The following is an 18,251-nucleotide window of genomic DNA, read 5'->3' as shown; positions in this document are numbered from 1 at the left end:
GCCCTGACCTCTTGTCTCTGCACCCCAACCCTTTATTTCTGTGCCCTGACCCCTTTCCCACTTTTCTGGAAGGCAAGAACACCCCACCCCTTCTCTCTGTGTCCCTACTCTCTCTTTTCTCTAGGCTTGCCTCCTTCACTACGAGCAAGCTTCCATCCTGCATTCCCCTTTCTTCTCCCTTAGCCTGTGTTCTTAAAAACCTAAAACCTCTTCAACTCATACCTGACCTAAAACCTAAATGCCTTATTTTCTTCTACAATGCCACTTGACCCCAATACAAACTTAACAGTAGTTCCAAATGGCCAGAAAACGGCCCTTTCAATTTTTCCATCCTACAAGATCTAGATAATTCTTGTCATAAAATGGGCAAACGGTCTGAGGTGCCTGACATCCAGGCATGCTTTTACACATCAGTCCCTCCCTAGTCTCTGTTTCCAATGCAACTTGTCCCAAATCTTCCTTCTTTCCCTCCCACCTGTCACCTCAGTCCCAACCCCGAGCATCGCTGAGTCTTTCTAATCTTCCTTTTCTACAGACCCATCTGACCTCCCCTCTCCTCGCTAGGCTGAACTAGGTCCCAATTCTTCCTCAGCCTCCGTTCCTCCACCCTATAATCCTTTTATCACCTCGCCTTCTCACACCAGGTCCAGCTTACAGTTTCATTCTGTGACTAGCCCTCCCCCACCTGCCCAGCAATTTCCTCTTAAAAAGGTGGCTGGAGCTAAAGGCATAGTCAAGGTTAATGCTCCTTTTTCTTTATCCCAAATCAGAGAGCGTTTAGGCTCTTTTTCATCAAATATAAAAATCCAGCCCAGTTCATGGCTCATTTGGCAGCAATCCTGAGACGCTTTACAGCCCTAGACCCTAAAAGGTCAAAAGGGCGTCTTATTCTCAATATACATTTTATTACCCAATCTGCTCCTGACATTAAATAAAGCTCCAAAAATTAAATTCTGGCCCTCAAACCCCACAACAGGACTTAATTAACCTCGCCTTCAAGGTGTACAATAATAGAGGAGAGGCAGCCAAGTAGCAGCATATTTCTGAGTTGCAATTCCTTGCCTCCACTGTGAGACAAACCCCAGCCACATCTCCAGCACACAAGAACTTCCAAACGCCTAAAGCGCAGTGGCCAGGCATTCCTCCAGAACCGCCTCCCCCAGGAGCTTGCTACAAGTGCCAGAAATCTGGCCACCAGGCCAAGGAATGCCCACAGACCAGGATTCCTCCTAAGCCATGTCCCATCTGTGCGGGACCCCACTAGAAATTGGACTATTCAAGTCACCTGGCAGCCACTCCCAGAGCCCCTGGAACTCTGGCCCAAGGCTCTCTGACTGACTCCTTCCCATATCTTCTTGGCTTAGCAGCTGAAGACTGACACTGTCCGATCGATTGCCTCTGAAGCCTACAGGACCATCACAGACGCTCTAGGTAACTCTCACATTGGAGGGTAAGTCCATCCCCTTCTTAATCAATACAGAGGCTACCCACTTCACATTACCTTCTTTTCAAGGGCCTGTTTCCCTTGCCTCCATAACTGTTGTGGGTATTGACAGCCAGGCTTCTAAACCTCTTAAAACTCCCCAACTCTGGTGCCAACTTAGACAATACTCTTTTAAGCACTCCTTTTTAGTTATCCTCACCTGCCCAGTTCCCTTATTAGGCCGAGATACTTTAACTAAATTATCTGCTTCCCTGACTATTCCTGGACTACAGCTACATCTCATTGCCACCCAGCTTAACCCACAAGTAGAAGATACCTCTACTCCCTCCTTGGCGACCTAACATGCACCCCTTACCATCTCATTAAAACGTAATCACCCTTACCCCGTTCAATGCCAATATCCCAACCCACAGCGTGCTTTGAAAGGATTAAAGCCTGTTATCACTCACCTGCTACAGCATGGCCTTTTAAAGCCTATACACTCTCCTTACAATTCCCCAATTTTACCTGTCCTAAAACCAGACAAGGCTTACAAGTTAGTTCAGGATCTATGCCTTATCAACCAAATTGTTTTGCCTACCCACCCCATGGTGCCAAACCCATATACTCTCCTATCCTCAATTCCTCCCTCCACAACCCATTATTCTGTTCTGGATATCAAACATGCTTTCTTTACTATTCCTTTGCACCCTTCCTCCCAGACACTCTTCGCTTTCACTTGGATTGACCCTGACACCCATCAGGCTCAGCAAATTACCTGGGCTGTACTGCCGCAGAGTTTCACAGACAGCCCCCATTACTTCAGCCAAGCTCAAATTTCTTCCTTATCTGTTACCTATCTCAGCATAATTCTCATAAAAACACACGTGCTCTCCCTGCCGATCGTGTCTGACTAATCTCTCCAACCCCAACCCCTTCTACAAAACAACAACTCCTTTCCTTCCTGGGCATGGTTGGATACTTTTGCCTTTAGATACTGGGTTTTGCCATCCTAAAAAAACCACTATATAAACTCACAAAAGGAAACCTAGCTGACCCCATAGATCCTAAATCCTTCCCCCACTCCTCTTTCCATTCCTTGAAGACAGCTTTAAAGACTGCCCCACCCTACCTCTCCCTGACTCATCCCAACCCTTTTCATTACATACAGCCGAAGTGCAGGGCTGTGCAGTCGAAATTCTTACACAAGGACCACGATCGCGTCCTGTAGCTGTTTTGTCCAAACAACTTGACCTTACTGTTTTAGGCTGGCCATTATGTCTCCGTACAGCAGCTGCTGCCACCCTAATACTTTTAGAGGCCCTTACAATCACAAACTATGCTCAGCTCACTCTCTACAGCTCTCATAATTTCCAAAATCTATTTTCTTCCTCACACCTGCCACATATACTTTCTGCTCCCCAGCTCCTTCAGCTGTACTCACTCTTTGTTGAGTCTCCCATAATTACCATTGTTCTTGGCCCAGACTTCAATCCGGCCTCCCACATTATTCCTGATACCACACCTGACCCCCATGACTGTATCTCTCTGATCCACCTGACATTCACCCCATTTCCCCACATTTCCTTCTTCCCTGTTTCTCACCCTGATCACACTTAGTTTCTTGATAGCAGTTCCACCAGGCCTAATCGCCACACACCAGCAAAGGCAGGCTATGCTATAGTAGAAGCCACTAGCCCACCTCTTAGAACCTCTCATTTCCTTTCCATTGTGGAAATCTATCCTCAAAGAAATAACTTCTCAGTGTTCCATCTGCTATGCTACTACTCCTCAGGGATTCTTCAGGCCCCCTCCCTTCCCTACACATCAAGCTCAGGGATTTGCCCCCACCCAGGACTGGCAAATTAGCTTTACTCAATGTGCCCCGAGTCAGGAAACTAAAATACCTCTTGGTCTAGGTAGACACTTTCACTGCATAGGTAGAGGCCTTTCCCACAATGTCTAAGAAGGCCACCACGGTCATTTCTTCCCTTCTGTCAGACATTATTTCTCAGTTTAGCCTTCTCACCTCTATACAGTCTGATAACAGACCAGCCTTTATTAGTCAAATCAGCCAAGCTGTTTTTCAGGCTCTTAGTATTCAGTGAAACCTTTATATCCCTTACGGTCCTCCATCTTCAAGAAAAGTAGAACGGACTAAAGGTCTTTTAAAAACACACCTCACCAGGCTCAGCCACCAACTTAAAAAGGACTGGACAATACTTTTGCCACTTTCCCTTCTCAGAAGTCAGACCTGTCCACAGAATGCTACAAGGTACAGCCCATTTGAGCTCCTGTATACACGCTCCTTTTTATTAGGCCCCAGTCTCATTCCAGACACCAGACCAACTTACACTGTGCCCCCCAAAAAACTTGTCATCCCTACTATCTCCTGTCTACTCATACTCCTATTCACCATTCTCAACTACTCATACACGCCCTGCTCTTGTTTACACTACCGGTTTACACTGTTTCTCCAAGCCAGCACAGCTGATATTTCCTGGTGCTATCCCCAAACTGCCACTCTTAGCTCTTGAAGTAAATAAATAATCTTTGCTGGCAGGACTATGCTGAATCTCCTTAGGCACTCTCTAATCAGATGTCCTAGGTCCTCCCAATTCTTAGACCTTTTATACCTGTTTTTCTCCTTCTCTTATTCCATTTAGTGTTTCAATTCATACAAAACCGTATCTAGGCCATCACCAATAATTCTATACGACAAATGTTTCTTCTAACAACCCCACAATATCACCCCTTACCATAAAATCTTCCCTCAGCTTAATCTCTCCCACTCTAGGTTCCCACGCCGCCCCTAATCCCGCTTGAAGCAGCCCTGAGAAACATCGCCCATTCTCTCTCCACACCACCCTCCAAAAATTTTCACCACCCCAAGACTTCAACACTATTTTGTTTTATTTTTCTTATTAATATAAGAAGGCAGGAATGTCAGGCCTCTGAGCCCAAGCCAAGCCATCGCATCCCCTGTGACTTGCACATATACATCCAGATGGCCTGAAGTAACTGAAGATCCACAAAAGAAGTAAACATAGCCTTAACTAATGACATTCCACCATTGTGATTTGTTTCTGCCCCACCCTAACTGATCAATGTACTTTGTAATCTCTCCCACCCTTAAGAAGGTTCTTTGTAATTCTCCCCACCCCTGAGAATGTACTTTTCGAGATCCACCCCTGCCCCCAAAACATTGCTCCTAACTCCACCATTCTGATTTGAAAGGCCCCAAGATATATTAAGTGCAAAAATCTGTAGAACTGAATTTTATATTTGACGTATGGATACACATACGTTTTTAGGACGGTACAGAAAAAAAACTTAAAAATGATGGTAGGAGCTGGGATGCGGTGTCAGAAAACTGACTTTTCATTTTATTCCTTTCTCTGTTGTTTGAATTTTTATAAAAAAAGTATTAACTTTATCGGAGCAATAATATATTATTTAAAATTCAGTTTAACAGGGAAGGTTTAAATTAAGTTGAAGCTTCACTTCAGTGATATTATGGCTCAGGCCACAGAAAATTTTTAAAAATAAATGTTTTTTTCCTTTGGGGCACCCCCACCCCTCCCCACCCTGTTCCTGGCTTGATATTTCTCCTGGCACTCGCTGCCTTCTGACCAGTAGCTACTTTACATCTTATCTTTCTTATTGTTTATCTCTCCTACCAGAATGTAAGCCCCTTGAAGGGACTGGGAATGATTTCCATTGCTGAAACTTCAGCATCTAGAATTGTACCCAGCACAGAGTTTGCACTCAACAATATCTATCAAATGAATGACTGAATTAATATACGTTTTTTAAAAATTTGCCAGTAGTAGCCAGCTTGTTGAGAAAAACAAGCTGACTGACTACCGTCAATATATTTAATTAGTGTTCTGTATCTCTGGTTTGCCAGCTATAAAAATAAGAATGATATCACTGCCCTAGCACATATATTCATGCAAGTGAGAATATCTATATGAGCTGTATTTTCAGACCTCTTATCTACTGCTGGTGCCAATGGTTTCAGTTCAACAGAGAACTCTCTAATCTCCTCTAATCTCCAGGCATTCAGAAATGTTTGCTGAACTGCTGAACTGAATTTTAATGGTATCCTACATCAAAGAGGGAAAAGATCTCAATGAGACATTAGGTTTGCAAATTTACAAGTAACCACTTAAAGCAAAAAGGTCTCCTGATGACCATTTCTGATCATCATTTCCCTCATAGATCCAACCATTCATTCCCTGCAAAAACCTTCCCCTTGGCAGCCTTCATGGATCTGTCCTGACACATGCAATCTGTCCCTCCTAAACCAAGCATAAACCAAACAACTGCTTCAACAAATTTTCCTTGCACTGAGTTGACTGGCTGTTCAATTGAATTGGACAAATGGGATAACAGATGCACTGGAGGAATATGTAATCTGATACAAGTATAAAGAGGTGAAATTAACATTGATACAAAAGTGGCATTTTGTTTGCCACTGTAACATTTAGAATAAGCACCTGTTTTAAACATGTAACAAAGTTAGAGATTTCGATTAGGTTTTCCTTATACAACTAAAACCTCCCCCCGCCCCGCCCCGCATAAAACTCGAATCATTAACTTTAGCCATTAACTCTGATAAAAGTATAAAAAGGTGAAATTAACATTGATACAAAAGTGGCATTTTGCCACTGAAACATTTAGAATAAACACCTGTTTTAAAAATGTAACAAAGTTACAGATTTCTGTTAGGGTTTTCCCTATACAACTAAAACCTTCCCCCCACCCTCCCTGCCCCCCTCCCCCTGCCATAAAACCTGAATCACTAACTTTAGCCATTAACTCTGATACATTTGCAAGAAATTTACACAAACTACTATCATGATATGCCCTGGAATGACTTTTTCCTCCACTCATGCAGGCCAGCCTATACTGTGGATGGAAAAAGTCAATGAAACGCATAGTTTTCACTAGCAGATTCTTACTGACAAAATAAATGTAGAGTCTAATGGTATCTTTTGGCTTAATGTATAATATTAGAAAGGCAGACACTACATTCGTTTCAAAGAACTTCAGCATGAACTAGTTCTGCTTCTATTTGGATCTAATCTCTCAGCTTCGGTACTGCATGCCAAACAGTAACTAAAGTTGCAATGGATAAATATTTCAGTTACAAGATAAAAGTGAGTTAAGGATCCATGGGACTGGAAGATAACTGTGCAATAACAGATCTAAGCTGCTTTGGTAAGCAGTGAGAATTGAATGAAGGATTTCTCATATTACATGACCAGTAGTTCTGTATATTCTCCAGATTAATGATTAGTGTTTAAAAGATGTCAAAAAGAAGAGAGACAGAGAGAGAGAGAGAATGTCATGCCTTTGGTCTCTTGCCAGTTTCAAAACATGGTTCCGGGTACAGAGAGCCATGCCCAGGGGCAGCAGATAGAATGGTTGGCTCTCAGGGGCCAGAGTCCAGGGACAAGGTACATATCTTCTTGTTGGTCTGGGAGTCCAAGTTTTGAAGTGCATTTCTACTGAACAACTAGCTTGTGATAAAGGAATACCATGACAATATATTCATTTTAATTCATATTATTCAGAAACGAACATGAGAAAATGTCTGAATAGGTTTCCCCATCGAACTCGCAAACTTCCAGCATTGAACTCACAAACCTCCAGCAGCTCTGTCTCCCACCTGCACAGATTGTTGTGAGAGCCATGTACAATTCAGCCATGTACAATTAGCTTCCGACCAAGCTCATGTCCCATTTCCCCTTGCCGGTGTCTAATAAGCACGTCAGACTGGTCTCATCCTTCTCCCACGTGCACTGCCATCCCTGTGGCTTCGTTTCTCTGTTATTGTTTTCTGAACCTGGAAAGCCCTCTCCTCCTCACCCCCTACCTCCCCAATTCTGGCCATATTTCAGATATGATCTCTACATCCCATGTTCTCATAAAGTCTTCCCTAAACCCTCCATCAGCCTTCAGTGATTTCTCTCTCTTCTGGAAGCCTTTATAAGAAGCACTCACGTTCTGGGCTGCCCAGTTTCCTACCGTATCCCATCCACCCATGTGCCATGTGTTTTAACCTTATCTTTCCTAGTCAGTTCTTAGGAACCCTGCGAGTGGACGTCATGATTTACTGGTTCTGGGAAACAAAGTAGTGAAGCCATGAAGTCCAGTTTGCCCGACACCCGCTGGCTGGTGACTGATGGTTCATTGTAGATCACTCCCCAGAACTGGTTACAATCTCCCAGAGAGTGGATCAGAGCTGACCAGCACAGGGGCTCATGGTCGAGATGCCCTGCCCTCTATGGAATAATCTGCCTTGTTGAATTTGTTGTACAATGGGCTGGGAAAAGGAAGAAGATAAGAGCCTACAAAAATCTACAGAAAAGGAAAATCTGTTGTTGCTACATTCCTCCCAAATCAAGGCTAAGATATTTCCTGTTTTTAAGTAAGAACTGTCAGAGGTTTCTCACCAGAACACACTACAGACTGACTTATAACACACACTTTTGTCTCAGCCAGTACCTATCGTTTAGGTAGAATAAGGTTGCTGACAGTAAATTTGCAATGGAACCCTCTACTGTGTCATTGCCTACTGAGAAGAAATATTTCCATAGGAGTGAAAAAGGAAGTCATGTGAGTACAAGCCTAAATCCAACATGCTAACGCATGTCTAAGAGAAACGCAGGAAAGGACACATACACAAAGAATGCTGAAAGGGTGAGAGGGTTTAAATATGACCCATCCAGGCCACAACTATGGAAAAACAAGAATTCCTTTTTAGGGACATGCCCAGTGGAGGACAGACCCACCCACAGGCCTTAGAGCTTAATCCAAAAAGCAGGCTAGATGGTGGCCGAATGAAGTCTTCATGCTTAATTCAGCAAACATTATGTAAACATCTGCTGTGTCCAGTAAGTGTGTGCACGTGCGGACATGCACATATAGATGCAAAAGAGAGAGAGAGAGAGAGAGAGATGGTGAGACCGTGTGGTTCAGGACTCATCCTGAGGACAGAAGTAGAAAGCAGGCCTGTACACAGATGGTTCACTGCCCAAGGAAATAGGAGCCTTTCAACCTCATCTTCCTCCCACCATGTTGCCACGTACACACTCTTATAATTTGGAGAGGGCAATATGGATGGGCTGGCTTGCCATATATTCAGTAGATAATCGACTTCAACAGCTCCCTGGAAGAGTCTACTTCACTGAGAAAGCAGGACCAAGGCAGTAGTCCTTGCTCAGCCCTTCCAATCCTGCAAGCAACGCAGGACTGATCTTGAAGGTCCAGGAGAACCTAAGCCTCTCCGTCAAGGTCAAGTTTGTTACCTCCATCGCTGCAGGTCCTGGAGTCTGAGGCCAGGCTGTCCGTGGAGCCGGTGGTGAAGCTGACGTGGACACCCCTGAAGGATGGGCTGAGGCTTTCTGCAGAGCCCTGGCTCACTTTTTCCAAATCAGAGCTGCTCTTGTTCATTTTTAAAAGGTGCCTGGAAAAGGTAGGAACAAACAATACAAATAACTCATTCGGTTTCCATTCAGAAACCAGGCTGATGGATCATGAACTTACCATGCTCTTGAAACCTGGCCAATGTCAGCAAGTTTATTAAAAGAAAAAAAAAAAAGATTCTGGGGAGACAGTAGAGGTTCTCTTCTGAGTTCTTATGTGCATGAATGACAGGAGACTTCGGGAGTGTGGTTAGGAGAAGCGAGTCTATTAAATTTAAACAAGCACCAAAATTCTTACATGGAAGGAACTGCCTTCATATTCTGACCCCATCTGCCAAAACAATTGTATCACCTATTATATCCTGTGTAAAATCTCTACAAAGAGAAATGAAGACATTATCATACACACCAATGTATAGAGATATACAGAGATTGGGTTGTTTTTGCAAGATCCCAGGACAAATGAATTGCAAACTAGGCCTTTACAAGTGGGATTTCTTTTTTTACCTGGTACTCTTTTGCCAAAGCTTCAAAGGGTCTAGATTGTTTCTTGGAATTAAGGAAAACTTTAGATGTGAACCAGACTTCCAGTGACATGCTTAGATAGAACCAAGTTGACATAACCCTTATTCCAGAACAATGGAACCAACCTTTTGATTTTCTATGAAATCTTTCGTTGCAACTCTAAAAAGCACCACCAACAGATCAAGGACAGAAATACCAACTTCAAGAGAAAAACACTCACACTGGAGAAAACAGTTCTTTTATTAGGTTGGGTGTTTAGCTTATTGATTTCTCCTTCCCACTTTCCAAGGGCCACATGAATATTCATTTCTGATCTGACATTTTCACCATGAAGGGAGACAGATCACACCAGGTCCAGCTCTTTCCCTGTTGGGGGAAACCCACATTTGTCTGAACTGATATTTCCTGATGACATTCCTGTTCCTACTACAACAGATCCATATCTCAATATCTGCTATGGGAAATACACAATACAGTATTGATTTGGCATCAGAACTGCCTTATTTAATGCACATGACCTTACAGTCAAGAATTTATCGGCTGTTCTTTGTGTTCAACGTTGCCAGGCCCTGTTTTAATTTTCACAGTCACAGGAATCCCTTGTGTATTAACAGGAGCGTTTAAAGTTTGTTTGGTACCACAAAAAACGCTCCTTAGAAAACACGTCCCTCTCCCCACTCCCAATCTTTCGAATCGTATTTGTGTTAAAGCTGTCAAAAAAATGTGACAGTGACGGCAACATTATGACTAATCTTCATCTTTGTATCTCAGTATCGCTGTTGGAATCTTGGAAATATCAATTCCTTAGGAAATGCTGTGGCAGTAGCTGATCCTTATTTAATCTCCTGGCAAAATAAAATCAAAGACAGTTTCATACAATATTCTTATATTCACATCAGATCTCTCACTAATAGTTTTCTCTAAGGGAAGCCAGGATATGAAGTCATGCATAACAACTCCTCAGTCTAGGAGAGAAGCCAGAGCCAGCTCTGTGGCTGTCCCCTACTTTGCCCCTTCCAAAGTGCTCTCTAGAGTTTCTTGGTCTTCAGGCCCAGAAAATCACCAAGGGAGAAACTCCAGCACCATGGCTACAGAGCTGGCACAGCTTCCCACTCCACAAACTTCATGAAATGTATGTAAATAGACAAAACTAAAAAATACATAAATATGTGTATGTATGAGTATATATATATTCATACACATATGCACACACACACTTATGTAAAGTAACAGCCAAGATTAAAAGAAAGAACAATTCTCAGGTGCCAGATACAAAGAGGGAAGTCCACACACAGGCAGTCCAAGGGATGCTTCAATACTAAGTGTATGTTTACTATAGGTTTCAGTAGACACTCTTTATCAGGCTAAGGATCTTTATTTCTATTTCAAGTTTTCTAAGGTTTTGTATTTCAAAATCATTTTTGGCTATTAGGGTTTATTAAATGCCTTTTCTACATCTATGGGAAAAAATCGTATCATGTTTCTCCTTTACTCTGTGAATGTGATGAGTTATGTTAATAGCTTTTCTTCATTAAGCCATGCTTGCACATGTTGTATGAACTTATTTTACTACACATTGCTGGATTCAGTTTTACTAATATTTAGTTTAAGATTTTTACATTTACATTCAAATAGAGGCTAGCCCATAATTTTTCTTTCTTGTCCTGCCCTTGTCCAATTTCGATATAAAGGTTAAATTAGAATTTGAAAATGACATCCCGGTACGGTGGCTCCCTCCTGTAATCCCAGCACTTTAGGAGGTCAAGGCGGGCAGATCACTTGAGGTCAGGAGTTCAAGACTGGCCTGGCCAACAGGCCAACCCCATCTCTACTAATAATACAAAAACTTAGCCAGGCATAGTGGCGTGTGCCTGTAATCCCAGCCACTTGGGAAACTGAGGCAGTAGAATCGCTTGAACCGAGGAGGCGGAGGTTGCAGTGAGCCAAGATGGCGCCACTGCACTCCACCCTGGGTGACAGAGTGAAACTGTGTCTCAAAAAAAAAATAATAATAATAAAATGAATTGAGTAACTTTCACTTTTTCAATTATCTCACATGTAATTTTTTTTTTTTTTTTTTTTTGAGACTGAGTCTCGCTCTGTTGCCCAGGCTGGAGTGCAGTGGCACCATCTTGGCTCACACAAGCTATGCCTCCCGGGTTCACGCCATTCTCCTGCCTCAGCCTCCAGAGTAGCTGGAACTACAGGTGCCCGCCACCACGCCCCGCTAATTTTTTTGTATTTTTAGTAGAGACGGGGTTTCACCGTGTTAGCCAGGATGGTCTCGACCTCCTGACCTCGTAATCCGCCTGCCTCAACCTCCCAAAGTGGTGGGACTAGAGGCGTGAGCCACTGCGCCCGGCCTTAGCTCATGTAATTTTTATAAGATAAACATTATGTGTTCTCTGAAAGATTGCAAAAACTTGCCTATAAAACCATCAAGGACCAGATGCTGTATAAATGAGATCAGTAAAGATCTGGTTCTGACAAATCTAGGACCAACATTTCCAGGACAGAGAGCTAAGAAACAGACTGGAGGATTAACAAGTCAATTCATGGTACTCACACCAGCTATTTATGATGTGAAGAAAAAAAGAAAGTAGAGCCACATCTCATACCATGCAGAAACACGAATTTTCAACAGAAAAGAAACACCCATTAAATTTTAAATTCATCAGAAAATGTAACAGAAAACTTTATGAACTTGGGGTAGGAAATAATTTTTAAAATAAGGGCTAAAAATTAGCAATATAAAGAAAAAGATAAATCTGACTACTTTAAAATTTAAAACTTCTGCCTGATAACATAAAAGGCACCATTAAAAAGTGAAAAAAAACAAACCTTGGAGTGGCCAACTCACATCTTTGCAACCCACATAACTAATAAAGTATTGGTATGCAGAATAGAAAAAGAGTGCTTATAAATCTAAGAAACAGACAAATGACTCCATTTTTAAAATGGAAATGAACACGCAACTCACAAATGAAACACGAGAGGCCAGTCGACACATGAAAAGATGATTAAATTTACGAATGATCAGATTATAATTAAAACAAGATTCCATTTCATACCCATCAGATCAGACTGGCAACATCAGATTTTGTTAAAGTTATAGGGAAATAGGAACTCTCTTACACTGTTTGTGAGACTGTAGATTGGTAAACTCACACACAGGACAACAATGTGATGAATCTTGTAAAATTAAATATACACATTCCTATAATCCAGTCACTCCATTTTTGGGTATACGTCCTTGAGCAATGTTACTTAAATAACTAGTAATGAATGAATGGCTAAGTCACTTGAGTGGGTCACTAGCAGTTTATTGACCAGCAGTTTATTTTAACAAAATAGAACAGAACAGAAAATATGAAAATATATAGAAGGATTTGTAAAACTTTGTTTTGTAAAATTTTGTTTCAGATGTGTGTTTGTTGGGTCATGATATTAAATATGTTCCTTATTGTGGGTCATGGTTTTTAAAAAAGGTTAAAAATTACTGCTGTAGAATATGAGTCAACAAACTTTTCCTTAAAGGGCCAGATGGTAAATATTGTAGGCTCGTGGACCATAAGGATTCTGTTGCAACTAGAGAACTCTGCTGTTGTAGCTGGAAAGCCGCCATAGAAATTAGTGGCATGTTTTCTAATAAAGCTTTATTTACAAAAACAGATGGCTGGCATGTGGGCAATCAGTTACTGGCTGGTCTTGACCAGCCTTGTCCAACAGAATTATAATGCAAGCCATATATGTAATTTTAAGTTTTCTAGTAGCCACATTTAAAAAATGTAAAATAAATGGGAAAAAATAATTTTAGTAATATATTTTATTTAACATAATGTATTTAAAATATTGTCATTTTAATCTGTAATCAGTATAACCCATCTCAATTATTAATAATTACAGATTTACAATCAAGTAAATTATTAATTATTAATAACTAACCCTAACCCTAACCCTAAATTAATATAAAATGCAATGGCATGCATTTTATATTTACTCACATTGCAATTCTGACTCACCACATTTTAAGCTACTGGCTACCATACTGTGCAGTACAGAGCTAGAGAAACTCTCATAAGTGGAGAAAGGTGTTCACAATGTTACAAATAGCAAATAACCTTCTAAACTGTTGAACTGTGCTTCAACAAAGGAATGAAAACATTGTGGTATAGTCTTTTGGTGGGATACTTTATAGCAGTCGAAAAAAATGAACTGGATTTTAGGGTAGCAATATGAAAAAATATTTTAAAATGCTGACTATTAAAAGTAATTTACAAAAGGCTCAAGTGTGATGCCATTTGTATACAGATTAAAAACATATAAGGATATATCCATGTTTTATGGAGCACATAATAAAATGTAAATGATACTCATCAACTTCAAGACAGTCATTGCTCTGGGTAGCAATGGGAGGTTGAAATGGGAATTGGATAGGGAGGGATCTTCTGCAGTAGCAGTAATATTTTATTTTTAAAAAATCTAAAGCAAATGGGAAAATGTTAATATTTGAAAAATCTTAGGGAACACCTGCAGGTCAGTTAAATTATTATCTGAACTTCATTGCATGCTTGGAATATTTGATACGCTAAAAATGAAAATTTCTAGTGAGAAAGCAAACCACAGGGCCTGAATGAGGCAGAGGTGGCCGCTCCTGTTGATCTGTTGTTGGGCCTCTGGGAGGCAAGGAACACACAAAATAACACAGTGGGATTTCCATCAGACCCCTCAGCGGGAACAGGCAGTCTCAAGGAGGGTTGGTTCCACCACAGAGCACCCCTGTGGCTGGAAACAGTTGCATCATAGACCTAACTACTCTTTTAAGACTTGGGAGTTAATTCTTCTGTCTGTAGTTACTATGAGGCAGAAGTCACTGCTGTCAAAACTCTCATCAAGTGAATGCAGACAAAATTAGTCTATCCCTGTAATTATAGGATAAATTATCCACAGGGTGTGTGTGTGTGTGTGTGTGTGTGTGTGTGTGTGTGTGTGTGTGTGTGTTTTAGGGAGGAAGGGAGCCTCCCAAAGTGGACTTTGGTAAATCTTAGTTTCTAAGCCACAAGTGGAATTTTCATGGTTTTTGGGATCTAACCGCTGCTTCTTTACTGGAAAAGCTCAAGAAATCCAGGTTCCTGCCAGGTCGTTAAAACCCAATAAGTGACCAGGCATCGTGGCCCAAGCCTGTAATCCCAGCACTTTAGGAGGCTGAGGTGGGAGGATCACTTGAGCCTGGAAGTTTGAGACCAGCCTAAGCAACATAGTGAGACCCTGTCTCCACAAAGAAAGAAAGAAGAAAATCAGAAATCAGTAGGCATTTGGAATGCTCAGTCCTAAATGGGGATATAACAGGTCTTCTAATACACACGTAGGTGACCCTTTTGCTTAATAGCAAAATCTTAAGGCTGGGCACAGTGGCTCACACGTGTAATCCCAGCACTTTGGGAGGCAGAGGCGGGTGGATCACTTGAGGCCAGGAGTTTGAGACCACCCTGGCCAACATGGTGAAATGCCATCTCCACTAAAAACAAACCAAAAAATTAGCCGAGCATGGTGGTGTATGCCTGTAGTCCCAGCTATTCAGGAGACTAAGGCAGGAGAATCGCTCGAACCCAGGAGGCGGAGGTTGCAGTGAGCTGAGATGGCACCACTGCACTCCAGCCTGGGTGACAGAGCGAGACTCCGTCTCAAAAAATAATAATAATAAATAAAATAAAATAAAATAAAACAAAACCTTAGGACTGATGACTCTTTCCTATGAACTGCATTAAAAAGCATCTGCCCTGGAAACCTGTGCAATCTGCACTTTTTGAGAACTGCCACTTTAATTAGGGCATGAGCAAAACCACATCAAATTTGAAAATGAAAAGGAAGCTTGCCATCAAAGCACAAATTTACAATCAAGTTGTTTTTGTGTCTTTACACCGTGTGTGAAATAGACTTCTTAAGAATCCCTGGAAAAGACTTACTATTGCAAAGGTGACTTTTCTGAGCCCTAATGGATTGTTCTATCAGATGTGAGGCCAAATGACGATGAGTGTACTCAACACGGTATAGCAATACTACTTAGTTTTTTTAAAGGCATTTTTCCCTCATTAATAATAATTTGATCTGTCTTTCACAAAACTGGTGCAAACCATCTGCAAAATACTTCCACAGACAAAAACCTCATACTTCAGTCTTTTCTCTCTGGTTGGTGAATAACATTCTTATCATCTACAGTGAGAGTACAGTCTCCACAGATGTCTTCACTCACGTAGTGTGATAAAACACGTCTCGTGCTTAACCTCAAACTTCCTTTCTGCCTCCCACTGTTGATTACATACAGTCCAGGCAGGCAGGGTGAAATGTACAGGCCAGTGGCACGGTGTCCTCAGAGCCCCAGCCTTGCAGCTGCTGCCCAGTGTTTTGAGAATAGCTTTTCCCTCCATTGTCCTTAGAGAGAGAGGTCTTTCCATAGGTCTCCGTACTGTGTTGGTGGAAAGCTGGAAAAAAAGACTCCAGCCGGAAGAGCCATCTGCCAGACTTCCGCATTTGTAGGAACAAGCCTCATCTAAAAATACCCCCGAAGCTTTCAGAATGAGAGCTTTCAGAATGCCCACAATCCTTAACGGATGCCGGGCCCCAGAGTGCAGCAGAGAGTGAATCTCAGACTTTCCGTGGCTGTTAGAATCCTCATATGACAGCGATATTCAAAGTGTGATTGAGGCCAATTTTCATTCTCACTGCCCCTGACTTTTGTTCGGTTCACATGCATTTGGCCGAGAGCTTTCCACCACTGGAGCGGAACGTTTGAAAACCCACATAGTGCCAGCATGCAGTTTCAGACTGGCTCTCGCAATCCCAGCACGCATTCACACCGCTGGCTCTTGGGATTGGTCAAATACACTAGTACGTTTAGTAATGATCTGGAGAAGATCTAAAGGAAAGTTTTAGAGAATCAAAAGAATGCTCTGAAAGCATAAACAAGTTTTTAAAAAGTCTATACATGTTTTTTCAATTACGAAGAAGAAAGGAAAAGACTGGTTTTAAACTCAAACAACCAATAATTGTCTCAATCAAAGACTGAGAACCTCTTACCATTCTAGACTCGGGCCCGTAGTGCTGTCCTCATCAGTGAGGCCTCCCCGGCCTTGTGACTAGCTGGGACAGTGACTTCAGGGTCCCAGGGGGCAGCCCTTGGGGGTGAAGAGGCAGCCGGAATGCTTCTCCAGGCTGCTGTGAATTCACCAGCTCAGAGCTCTCTGTTTCCCCCCAGTTCCTCTCTGACTTTTCTATAAAATGCACTTCCTGCAAAAGCACAGGAAAACAGAGACGGCTCTGCCTCTCTGACCTGCAGCTTTCAATCTCCAATTGTCTTATTTGGCTCCATGATTCAAAGCAATTCAACTATGCTCTAAAATACATTAAGTTTCTCTTCATTTATTCTCTACTATTTAGCCACTCACTAAAGTCAAAATCATTAAGCAATTCGAGTTTTCTTGGTGAATAAGAACACCCTGTTTTTAACTTATCATATGCCTGTGTTACCTGCAGCGGATCTTCCTCTTTGTCTATCCTGAATACTTTTCCCAGGCTTTTCAGCATTAAGCCTACTCTGTGCCAAGTGCTGTCAGGTGTTGGGGACACAGTGGTTAACAGAGCTGACAAAATCCCTGTGCTTGAACAAACCTGCAGACCTAGAAGAGAAATATTTATCAAGCTCCTCTAGTGAGAGATCAGTTCACATCTTTTTTTTTTTTATTTTTTGAGGCAAAGTCTCAATCTGTCGCCCAGGCTGGAGTGCAGTGGCGTCATCTTGGCTCACTACAACCTCTGCCTCCCAGGTTCAAGAGATTCTCATGCTTCAGGCTCCCATGTGGCTGGGACTACAGGTGCACACCACCACACCCAGCTAAGTATTGTATTTTTAATAGAGACAGGGTTTCTCCATGTTGGCTAGGCTGGTCCCGAACTCCTGACCTGAAGTAATCCCCCTGCCTCGGCCTTTCAAAGTTCTGGGATTACAGGCATGAGCCACCACACCCAGCAATTCACATCTTCAGAGAATATTTGCAACCTTGGTGAAAGCACTCTGACTCAAAATCTTTGTAAAATACTGTTCTCATAATGATGGACGATCCTGAAAGGGTCCTACCTGGCACTCCTATAAGGATTCTCTCTAGCTTACTCACCATGTTGGATTGACTCAGGTCCTCTGTAGTGACAGAAACACACATCTCAAATTTTCTTTGACAATCTCAACTTCCAATATTCCCCCCATAGTCTATTCATTCCATTGTACACATTCCAACACATTCCTAGACTTCTGGTTTAGAAAACAAAGTATCACCATTTTCCTTAACATACTGCTATTTCCTCTCCTAACTTCTCTGTTCCAAGCAGGCTCATCTTTGTCTTCTGATTGTCCCCAAAGCACCAAAGTGCTCCTTCTCTTCTCCTAACTGTGGCTCAGAGGAAATGCTCCTCTCTCCCTTTCAAACCATCTCCATCCTCAAAACCCAGCATCAGTTTCACTTACCTACGAATTCCTCCCAAACTATTTCAGTCTTCTCTGACCCTTCTCATTCTTCTGGAGCCCACACTGCACTGAGTCTGAATCACATCACTGAGAATTTGGTTATAATCCTGGTTAAATTATTCTAATTGTTTGATGTGAAACAGGCTTGTAACCATCCCAAAATTATAAATGGTTTGAGGAGCTGTGTCACAGTTGAGACGTGCTGGAACACAGAGTCATTATTAAATAGTTCTTGATTAAGTTTATCTGCCTCTGTTTGGAGGCCACAGTGGCATCTGGGAGAATAAATGTTTCCTTTAAGAAAGAATTACACTTGCCCAGCAAAACTTACAAAAGGCAGGAACACAGA

The 18,251-nt window shown here is 42.0% G+C and overlaps 1 protein-coding gene across 2 annotated transcripts in view; it reads right to left on the bottom strand.

Annotated features, from left to right (window-relative positions):
- The window catches only part of PRAG1 (PEAK1 related, kinase-activating pseudokinase 1), a 77,069-nt gene that overhangs the window by 19,970 nt on the left and 38,848 nt on the right, over positions 1-18,251 (bottom strand). For both annotated transcript variants that reach the window (XM_030812408.1, XM_030812409.1), the window contains exon 4: positions 8,743-8,900. In XM_030812408.1, the coding sequence (XP_030668268.1) occupies positions 8,743-8,900 (158 nt within the window). The remainder of the gene's footprint in view (positions 1-8,742; positions 8,901-18,251) is intronic.

This window comes from Nomascus leucogenys, chromosome 4 (assembly GCF_006542625.1).
Source record: "Nomascus leucogenys isolate Asia chromosome 4, Asia_NLE_v1, whole genome shotgun sequence".
NCBI classification, from domain to species: domain Eukaryota; kingdom Metazoa; phylum Chordata; class Mammalia; order Primates; family Hylobatidae; genus Nomascus; species Nomascus leucogenys.
The sequence above is the reverse complement of the archived record's forward strand: the minus strand, read 5'-3'. Positions and strand labels throughout refer to the sequence as shown.